This window comes from Bombina bombina, chromosome 5, assembly GCF_027579735.1.
Source record: "Bombina bombina isolate aBomBom1 chromosome 5, aBomBom1.pri, whole genome shotgun sequence".
In the NCBI taxonomy this organism is placed as follows: domain Eukaryota; kingdom Metazoa; phylum Chordata; class Amphibia; order Anura; family Bombinatoridae; genus Bombina; species Bombina bombina.
Window position 1 is genome coordinate 472696080 of NC_069503.1, and position 11098 is coordinate 472707177.

General features: G+C 33.1%; 1 protein-coding gene across 1 annotated transcript; it reads right to left on the bottom strand.

Annotated features, from left to right (window-relative positions):
• Positions 1–1333: 1333 nt before the first annotated feature.
• Positions 1334–6921, bottom strand: LOC128661510 (uncharacterized). The gene is made up of 5 exons (XM_053715760.1): positions 6708–6921; positions 2538–6624; positions 2148–2218; positions 1914–2054; positions 1334–1404 (listed from the first exon to the last, which is right to left on the bottom strand). The coding sequence occupies exons 1-5, from the start codon at positions 6919–6921 to the stop codon at positions 1334–1336; spliced, it is 4584 nt and encodes a 1527-aa protein (XP_053571735.1).
• Between the last annotated feature and the right edge of the window lie 4177 nt (positions 6922–11098).

Sequence of the window (11098 nt, forward strand, 5' to 3'; positions counted from 1 at the left end):
TTTCTCAGTTCATGGGCAGTTATTTTGCGCCTTGGTTTTTCCACACGCTTCTTGCGACCCTGTTGACTATTTTGGATGAAACGCTTGATTGTTCGATGATCACGCTTCAGAAGCTTTGCAATTTTAAGAGTGCTGCATCCCTCTTCAAGATATCTCACTATTTTTGTCTTTTATGAGCCTGTCAAGTCCTTCTTTTGACCCATTTTGCCAAAGGAAAGGAAGTTGCCTAATAATTATGCACACCTGATATAGGGTGTTGATGTCATTAGACCACACCCCTTCTCATTACAGAGATGCACATCACCTAATAATATGCTTAATTGGTAGTAGGCTTTCGAGCCTATACAGCTTGGAGTAAGACAACATGCATAAAGAGGATGATGTGGTCAAAATACTCATTTGCCTAATAATTCTGCACTCCCTGTACAAAATATACATAAAATATACATCTCTTAGACTTTTAGCATTAGACAGCATGGCATTATTTACACAGAACTACAATCTCCAGGCCAGCAAGCCTATGTCAAGTAAATGCCACTTCTGTTCCTGTGTGGGATCTCTGGAGTGTATTGGAACCCAGAGTTGGGATTTGGTTCAAGTTGGGATTCTCTAAGCCCAGCTATAGACTTTGGTTTCTGTGCAAGAAGGTGTGGGTGATGTGGGGTGACCACAGTTGTCTAGACCTGGGCTGCTAACCTAGGGTTGCCACCTTGGCTATATTTTCCTGGACATTTATGAGTTATAGATGCTGTTGGGTGTGCCGGGAGGAACATGTATTGTACTGTTCATCTGCAGTATTCATGTGATGTCCAGAGACGCAATACATGTTCCCCCTGCTCACCCTGCAGCATGTGTAACTCATAAACTGTTCACAACATCACTACTTGTTAACCTTTCATTGATAAGATGTTTAAATTTATTAAAGACAGTAATTGGACGACAATTGATTATATTTTTTAAATCATATATTCATTTATTCTCAATATAAAATAAATTAAAAAAATGTTAATAGCACATTCATAATTTTTTTTATTAATACTTCTATACAAAAGTTACATCTTTTCATATTGCAGCCTCATTTTTCTGACAGCTGAGTAACTGCTGATCACCAGTCCAGTTTCAGCTTTAAGCAGGACTTCTAGGAGCTCTTTTTTGCTGATTAAAATTTTATCATCATCAGGAACTAAAATATATATATAGATAGATAGCTAGATATTAATATACTATTTTTATTCTTTTGAATTGCATTGCTAGAAAGAAAGAGTAAAAACATATCTCTCACTAGAATTAGCAACAGTATTAACACAGATTATAAAATGCTCGCTCACTTACCTCAGTCATAATATTGAGGTGAATGAGACTCCTCATCTTGCACCTCTAAGTTTGTTACAGTTTTTGGATTTGCTGTCAATAAAAAAAATTTTTATCGAACTTATTGATTGTTTAACTATTGACTTTATCTATCTTAAACTCTTTTTTTCTCTCTATCTCTCTCTCTCTGTATGTTTCTCAATATCTCTCTATAATCTTATATTTAAATTTATAAAAATCATTTATTTCTCTTTCTATATTTATATATCTCTCCCTCTCCCTCTCCCTCTCCCTCTCTCTCTCTCTCTCTCTCTCTCTATATATATATATATATATATATATATATATATATAAACACATATATACATTAATCGATTTTTGGGTATAAATATATATATATATATATACCCATGTTAATACAATTGATATATATATATATATATATATATATATATATAAATACATATACATATAGATTATTATAAATATATATATATATATATATTTTAAAATATATGTGTGTATATATATATATATATATATATATATTTATATATATGCATATATATATATATTAGTTATATATAATAAAAAAATTTCACCTGATGTTCCTGGATGAGCATCCTCTTCATCATGGCCCACCTCGTCCACTTGGTCCAAATCTTCTTCATCTTCATGACTAAGATTATTATCCTCCAGTTCATCCTCATTGCACTCTTGATTAGAATCAACGTTTGTAGGCTCTTCATGGAATAAAATTATTTTATAATAATTTATATTGAATATCAAATATATAAATAAAAATACTTGCACTTAGAATATTGTTTAGAAATTACCTGTAATGTTTTCAATTTCTTCCTCTTCTGGCTCATCCCTCATAATATTATTTGCATTGCTATTATCATTGCTTTATTAAAATATAAAAATACTAGTGTTAAAGCCCGTGTACACGGGCCAAAATGATTTTTTTTTTTTTTTTTTTTTATTAAAAAAAATAACATAAGATATAAACATTAAAGTAGACATAAAGTCATATTTTTATTTATAGTAAATTAAATTAAAATAAAGTTTAATTTGTACATGAAGAATATTGTTGCTCTAAATAATACAAAATTACTTCTAACTAATTAAAAATACACAACTTATTTATTTATTTAAAGTATATTTCTTTATAAACAATGTTTTTTGTAAAAATTTTATCACTGTTTGGTAATATCTTTCCTTGCTTTGAACTTTGAAGTATCTTAATTTTGACATCAGATGATGTACGAACTCGAGACATTGCAACATAAAGTTGTCCACGACTGAATACTGGTTCTGGAAGAAATATTCCTACTTTGTCTAACGTTTGACCTTGTGATTTGTTGATGGTCATTGCAAATGCAAGTTTGATTGGAAACTGTCTCCTTCGTAAAATGAATGGTAGTTCAGTGTTGGCAGGGGCTAAATCTATTCTTGGAATAAACACCATTTCTTTTTTAGCTGTTCCTGTGAGTACTTCTGCAATTAATAGATTTGGCTTAAGATCTTTAACTATCAATCTTGTTCCATTGCACAGACCTCTTTTTGTGTTCAGATTTCTGAGCAACATAATAATACTTCCCAATTTTATTTTTAACTTATGAAGAGGCATTCCTGATGGAGCTAATTCGTTTAGAAACTCTATGGGATAGTTTTGTTCATCTTCATCTGTCTGATCATCAATTGAATCTGAACTCAGATATATTTTTTCATCACCATCGAGCATATTTAATACATGCTCATTGATTTGATCAACATGACAATTTTTTGTACACAAAATGGCCTTTTTTGAAAAACTGTGAAGATCAGATGGAAGAAGTCTTTTTCCAAAAATTTCAGATATGATACAATCATGGCATATTAATTTGGAAGGGATCTCAACTAAATCCTCAGGAAGGCCCTCTGAATTATTTAATGAACCCTGTCCTAATTTTAGTAGCCAATTGCTAAATTCTGGATCCACTGAACGCACATTATTCTTCAATTTTAAAATTTTGAATTTATCCCAGTGATCATAGAACTTTATAGTAGCTTCCACAATAGCAGTTCTATTGCAATGAGGAAGAACTGGGAGTGTTTGTCTGAAGTCTCCACCAAGGAGTATAACTTTTCCACCAAATGGCTTATTGTTCTGCATAATTTCCTGAAGGAGCTTATTTACACATTTTAGAGCTATAGGTGTCATTGAGGCCTCATCCCAAATAAGCAATTTAGCATTACGTATGAACTCTGCATCTTTTGAAGTCATTCTCATATTTGATGTTGATGTTTCCAGTAATGGAATTGGAAGCTTAAACTGTGAATGGTAAGTTCTGCCACCATCAAGGAGATTAGCTGCTATTCCTGTAGAGGCAACAGGAAGAACTCCATCTGTGCGTCCACGTAAAGTACTCAATAATGTTTTATATAAATAAGTCTTGCCACTTCCACCAGGTCCATCAATAAAAAAACATCTGTGTGGTAAATTTTCATTATCAATTGCAGACATTACATTGTCAAATGCAGCTTTTTGCTCGATGTTTAATGCTTCTTGAAGTTGTGCTCCAACTTGGGCTTCCAACTGTGTAACATAGTTGAATTGCATTTCTGGAATGAAGTTTGATGGATTGGGTAGTCCAAAATCTTCACAACGTTTACCATGCAATATGAGAACATTTTGAATATCTGTTAATGCCAAATTTTTGCAACTTTTGCAATCATCAATGTGGTCTTCATGACGTGAATAATCTTCATAAAGATCATGTTTGTATTTTTCAAAGAGTTGTGGGACATTAGGTGGGACAACAAAGATACACAAATAAGCAAACAGTTCCCTCATTTGTTTAGGCATTTGTTGAGATGCTGATTCGTTAAGTGTAAGATCCCATGTAGCGTCGTCATCTAAAAGTGAAAGCTTTTGGGCAGCTTCTTTGAATGTGTGACAAACTTGTCCATTAACAGTTCGTAAGTCCTTAAAGGATATTGCTCCTTTTAAGTGCAAGAGCAGTAACCTCAAACAAAATCTCTCCAAATCTGATGAAATATTTACATTATACAATCTGCCAATTGTTGTATTTGCTCCTCTTTGTCTTGGATTCCACTTACGGGTTTTTACATCAAATACAAAATGTTGAGGAATGTCAGAGTAAAAAAATTCACGTGCCGCATTATTATCCACATTCAACTTAAAGTATGCTGTCAAAGTGGTATCCCTGTCTTGTGCCTTTTCTGCAGCTAATTGTACATTTTCATTATGGAAATATACATCTTGTTCGCCTGGAAGATGAACTTGAAGTCTTATTATTGTATGTGTTTGATGGTGCATCAAAAAACCATACAACCTCCAAACAGCTTCAGGAGCACTGACATATCTTGTGTCCAAAAAATTTTGAATTTCATCATGCTGTAGTGTATTATGTTCCTTAATGGAAATATTTGCACAATCGTAACCTTTATATACATATTTGAAGAGATATTTAACACTTTTAACAGAAACACAACTCTCTACATTTATATGGCAGTTGTATTTCAAGCAGAAGTATGGGCTATATGGAACTACCCATGAGTTGTCAATTTTTTTCCCTTTGACAATTACAGTGGTCTCATTTTTTTGTCTCCGATATCGCGGATATCCATCAACATTAATTAAAGTTTCTTCTTGAAAAATTTTTGGAAAATTCTTGCTGCAATTACCATCAACCATGCATGGAGAATTTAAATTATGTTCTCCACATGGACCATGTATCATATGCTTTATTACAATAGCATGTAGTCTTGGATAAATATGTTCATCAGGAATTTCAGCTGATATAAAAGTGTCAATGGTTTCAGCATCATTTGGCTTGTCTTCGGCTTTCAATATTAAAAGGATATGAGCATGTGGTAATCCTCTTTTTTGAAACTCTATTACATGCACTTTTGCGCAAGGACTTCCAAGAACATGTTTGTTCAAGATATCATTCGAAAGAGAATTTAATTTGAGATTGAAAACTCTTGCTACCAAATCTGGTCTGAACTCCACTGCTTGACCTTCTAATAGGTTATCAAGTATCTCAGGCCATTTAGGGTTGCAGGTCATGGTGATGAAGTAATCCGGTTTTCCATATTTTCTAACAATGGCCATAGCATCATGGTAGTTTTGGGCCATATTTCGTGGACTTCCCTGAAAAGATGATGGCAAAATAACTGCTTTTCCAGGCATCAGGCCCTGTGCAGCAGCCTCACTTTGAATGTAATCCATTAATCCTGTATATTTTTCAATGCGAAGATTAGATTGATTTTGACGTATATAGTTGAGTCTGTTGGCCTCAGTCTTGACATAAGCATCAACAAAGTACTGCTGCGTCAACTTGCCAGCACTAAGGAAAGGATTGAATTGATCCCTAATTGAAATTCTGTAAGAGTAGTATTTCATTTGGCTAACTCTTATCCTTGGATTGGTGGTTACTCTTCTTTGTACATCACTAATTGATGTTGGCCTGTAGTTAAGAGCAATATTGGAACCCCAACTTTGGTCCCCATATGGAAACAACAAAGGATACAGCAATGGTTCAAGATTAGGATCTAAAACACTTATTCTTTCAGTTTTTTTTGTTTGATCTGTAGATCGGCAATGAATAAGAAGGTCACGTTCAAGAGGAGGTTCACCATCAGAATTTTGGAAAATAACAGCAACCTCATTAACTCTTTGTACGTTATATCTTCGGTAATCTGATGTTCTGTCCTGCAGAATTACCATTGAAACTTTAGAATTTTGAACTCCATTTAAAGATGCTTCATGGATGCATTCTTGCTCTACCTCATAGAGCATTTTACATGCTTTTGCAAAAGGGTTATACTGAGACATATATGAACTTAACTCCCTCAAAAGTTCAATGTGACATCCTGAATTTTCTTTTAGTGCTGCTCGTTGGTCCGCAGCTTCCTCAGGACTCAAAATGTAGAGTTGTGCAAATTTGCGTTGATCATCATTTTCTGGATGCAAAGCACCAGATCGGTGATAAATTTGGCCATTTATTCTAAAACAGTATGGGCCATATCCTGGAGGTGGTGCAATGTTTGCTCCCATTGATGCAAACGCCAATGCACTATTTATAGAACGGATATTTTGCATAAAATTCTTTGAATGTGTGTGTTGTCCAGTCATTAGTTGTTGGATCAGTGGTGAAATTTGTATATGAGGTAATGTTATTTTTCCTTTATTGCAGCATTTATTAAAAAGCTTATCGCTTGGTTGTTCCTCTGGAAAATGCTTTGCCATGCAAAATGTGCAATAAACATTAAGTTGACCACATGTGTGCATCGGAACATTGTCTTTATTAAATAGTGAATGGTTATAACTTTTGTTATATTGATTAGTGATAGTGATGTTAGTACTATTTTTTTTTTTTTTCTACGTGCAGCAGAACGTGATCTTTGCATGTCCAGTTGGAGACATTTTTCCTGAGCAGTCATATTGGCCCTACAAATCCGTTTTTTTGAAGAATCCTTTTTGCGTAGAGTTACCCTTTGTTGTTCAGTCATATGTGTCCGTCGTATACGTTGAGTTTCTTTTCTTCTGCGTTTAACGTTTTCTGCATCTTCCTGTGTTAAAATTCTTTTAGGGGGCATTCTTCTATTTTTATGTTTATGCAGCACTCTTTAGTTTGTTTTAAAGACTTTTTTTTTTTTTATGCACTTCTTTGTAGTCACTTTTTTTTATGCAGTATATATGTTTTTTAAGGTTTATTATTATTAGGCACTCTTTATTGCCTTTTTTATGCTGTATATATGTTTTTTTAAATAGGTTTGTTATAATGCTGCTTATGTAGTATTAGGCACTCTTTATTGCCTTTTTTATGTTGTATATATGTTTTTTTTTTTTTATAAATTTTTTATAATGCTGCTTATGTAGTATTAGGCACTCTTTATTGCCTTTTTTATGCTGTTTATGCAGTGTCTTTATTTGTTTTAGGCAGTCTTTTAGGCACTCTCTTTGTTAGATCGGCAGTCTTTATTTTGTATTAGGCAATGTTAGGCACACTTTTTTTTTTTTAGACAATCTTTATTTTGTTTAACAAAGTCTTAGGCACTCTTTACTTTGTTTTATACACTTTTTATTTTGTTTTTTGGCAGTGTTATTTTTTTTTAATGCAGTCTTAGGCACTCTTTATTTTGTTGTAGACATTAGGCGTGTTTATGCTGCTTATGTAGTATTAGGCACTCTTTATTGCCTTTTTTATGCTGTTTATGCAGTCTCTTTATTTGTTTTAGGCAGTCTCTTTATTTCCCTTTTTTTTTAGGCACTCTCTTTGTTATATCGGCAGTCTTTATTTTTTTAGATAGTCTTTATTTTGTATTAGGCAATGTTAGGCACACTTTTTTTTTTAGACAATACACTTTTTTTTTTTTTTGGCAGTTTTAATTTTTTTTCATGCAGTCTTAGTCACTCTTTATTTTGTTGTAGACATTAGGCGTGTTTGTCACTCTTTACTTTGTTTTAAACACTCTTTTTTTTTTTATGCACTTTTTTTATACACTTTTTTTTTATGCAGTATATATGTTTTTTACGGTTTATTAGTATTAGGCACTCTTTATGGGCTTTTTTATACAGTATATATATTTTTTCTTAAAAATGTTTGTTATAATGCTGCTTATGTAGTATTAGGCACTCTTGATTGCCTTTTTATGCAGTATATATGTTTTTTACGGTTTCTTAGTAACTTTGTTTTTTGCAGTCTTAATTTTTGTTCATGCAGTCTTAGGCACTCTTTATTTTCTTGTAGACATTAGGCGTGTTTGTCACTCTTTACTTTGTTTTAAACACTCTTTTTTTGTATTATGTCCTTTTTTTAAGACACTTTTTTATGCAGTATATATGTTTTTATATGTTTTCTTAAAAAGGTTGATTAAAATTCAGCTTATGTAGTATTAGGCACTCTTTATTGGCTTTTTTATGCAGTATATATGAATTTTTTTTACAAAGGGTTAATTATAATGCTGCTTATGTAGTATTAGGCACTCTTTATTGCCTTTTTTATGCAGTATATATGTGTTTTTTTTCAAAGAGTTTATTATAATGCTGCTTATGTAGTATTAGGCTCTTTTTTTGCCTTTTTTATTCTGTATATATGTTTTTTTAAAAATGTTTCTTATAATGCTGCTTATGTAGTATTAGGCACTCTTTATTGCCTTTTTTATGCAGTATATATGTTTTTTTTTTTTTCAAAGGGTTTATTATAATGCTGCTTATGTAGTATTAGGCGCTCTTTATTTCCTTTTTTTTTTTATTTGTATAGAGACTTTTTATATGTGCAGTGCAGCACAGTGTTGTGCTGTTTTATGTGCCTATTTTTTCTTTTAAAGTAATATAGTTATGTTATATGTGCTGTGCAGCACAGTATTGAGCTCTTTTATGAGCTTATGACTAAAATATTTCTTTTCTATGTGCTGTTAGCACAGTGTTGTGCTCTTTTATGAGCCTATTAATCCTTTTTTATTTTTAAAACCTAAAATTTATTTTTTGATCGTATTAAGGTTTTTTTTTTTTGTTTTTTTTTTAAACTACTATGTGCTGTTAGCACAGTGTTGTGCTCTTTAATATATCCGCACAGTCGTATGTGCTATGTAGCACATACATAAGTCCTGAGCCTATTATTCCTTTTTTTTGTATGTGCTGTTAGCACAGTGTTGGGCTCTTGTATGAGGCTATTATTGTTTTTTTTGTATGTGCTGTTAGCACAGTGTTGTGCTCTTGTAAGAGGCTATTATTCCTTTTTTTTGTATGTGCTGTTAGCACAGTGTTGGGCTCTTGTATGAGGCTATTATTGTTTTTTTTGTATGTGCTGTTAGCACAGTGTTGTGCTCTTGTAAGAGGCTATTATTCCTTTTTTTTTTAAAAAAACCTAAAATATATATTTTGTGTGTGCTGTTAGCACAGTGTTGAGCACTTTTTTGAGCTTAATAATGTTTTTTTTTTTTTTTTTTTTTAAATGAGCATATATTTGTTTTGTATGTGCTAGGTTTTTTTTTTAGTATGTGCTATTTAGCACATACATAAGTCCTGAGGTATTTTATTGTTACTATGTACTATGTAGCACATACATAAGTCCTAAGTCGTGAGCTAATTGTTTTTAATATGTGCTATGTAGCACATACATAAGTCCTGAGGGCATTTTTTTTTCAACAATTTTTTGTTTAAACTAAAATTTGTAAACTAAAGAGCAAATGTGAGGTATTTTTTTTGACTATGTACTATGTAGCACATACATAAGTCCTAAAATTTTTAAAGAGTTTTTTTTTTTTTTGTTAAATGTAGATATTTTTTTTTTTGCTAATTGCGGATCTTTCAAATAATGACCTTTCTCAGCATAAGTGCTGAGGTAAATTTTTTCCTGAGGGACTTTTTTTTTCAACAATTTTTTTTTAAACTAAAATTTTTAAACTAAAGAGCAAATGTGAGGTATTTTTTTTTACTATGTACTATGTAGCACATACATAAGTCCTAAAATTTTTAAATATTTTTTTTTTTTTTTTGTTAAATGTAGATTTTTTTTTGCTAATTGCGGATCTTTCAAATAATGACCTTTCTCAGCATAAGTGCTGAGGTAAATTTTTTCCTGAGGGACTTTTTTTTTTCAACAATTTTTTTTTTAAACTAAAATTTTTAAACTAAAGAGCAAATGTGAGGTATTTTTTTTTACTATGTACAAATTTTTAAACTAAAGAGCAAATGTTTAAAGTAAATTTTTTTTTTTTTTTATGTTAAATGTAGATATTTTTTTTTTGGTAATTGCAGAGCTTTCAAATAATCTCAGTGCCAGTGCAAAAGAAATGCGCAGCATAAGTCCTGAGGTAATTTTTTTCCTGAGGGCATAAAATTTCAAGACCCAATTATTTTAAACTAAAGTAAAGAGGTTCAAGAGCCAATTCTTTTAAAGTAAAGTAAAGAGGTTTTTGTTTTTTGGTTAAATGTCGATTTTTTTGCGGAGCTTTGAAATGAAGACCTTTCTCAGTGCCAGTGCAATAGAAATGCGCAATGTATTATGGCTCGCGACGCTTTTAACGGCTAGTTGCGTGCGCGTGGGTTCGCGTGCGCATGCGCATTGAGGCTAAGTGGGTTGTCAATGGCTAGGGCTTGGCGTGCGCATGCGCGTTAGGCTAAGTGGGTTGTCAATGGCTAGGGCTTGGCGTGCGCATGCGCGTTCGCATTGCTAGTAGGCTAACAGCTAAGGTTCTCGTGCGCGTGCGCATGCGGGGGGCATTGCTAGTAGGCTAACGACTAAGGTTCGCGTGCGCGTGCGCGTGCGGGGGGCTCAAATCAAAGTGCTAACAAACAATGGGGCTCAAATCAGTTTTGTGAGTGTGCGGTAAGGTTCGCGTGCGCGTGCGGGGGGCTCAAATCAAAGTGCTAACAAACAATGGGGCTCAAATCAGTTTTGTGAGTGTGCGGTAAGGTTCGCGTGCGCGTGCGGGGGGCTCAAATCAAAGTGCTAACAAACAATGGGGCTCAAATCAGTTTTGTGAGTGTGCGGTAAGGTTAATCAAAGTGCTAACAAACAATGGGGCTCAAATCAGTTTTGTGAGTGTGCGGTAAGGTTCGCGTGCGCGTGCGCGTGCGGGGGGCTCAAATCAAAGTGCTAACAAACAATGCTAAGTGGGTTGCGCGTGCGAACAGCTGGCCAAGGGTGCGCGTGCAGCGGCAAGAGTTTGTCTGAACTGCGCATGACGGCTTCAGACAAACTCTTGTCTTTTATAATATAGGATACATTTAAATTAATAGGTTTCTTATAATGTTTTATTTTTTCAA

What these genes read in the sequence shown, in the direction of transcription:
- LOC128661510 (XM_053715760.1), bottom strand. Translation starts at nt 6,921, where the DNA reads ATGCCCCCTAAAAGAATTTTAACACAGGAAGATGCAGAAAACGTTAAA. An exon ending in AAGATACTTCAAAGTTCAAA is followed by an intron (nt 2,219 to 2,537) that starts GCAAGGAAAGAT and finishes ATTTTAATAAAG; the next exon opens with CAATGATAATAGCAATGCAA. An exon ending in AGAAATTGAAAACATTACAG is followed by an intron (nt 2,055 to 2,147) that starts GTAATTTCTAAA and finishes TATTCCATGAAG; the next exon opens with AGCCTACAAACGTTGATTCT.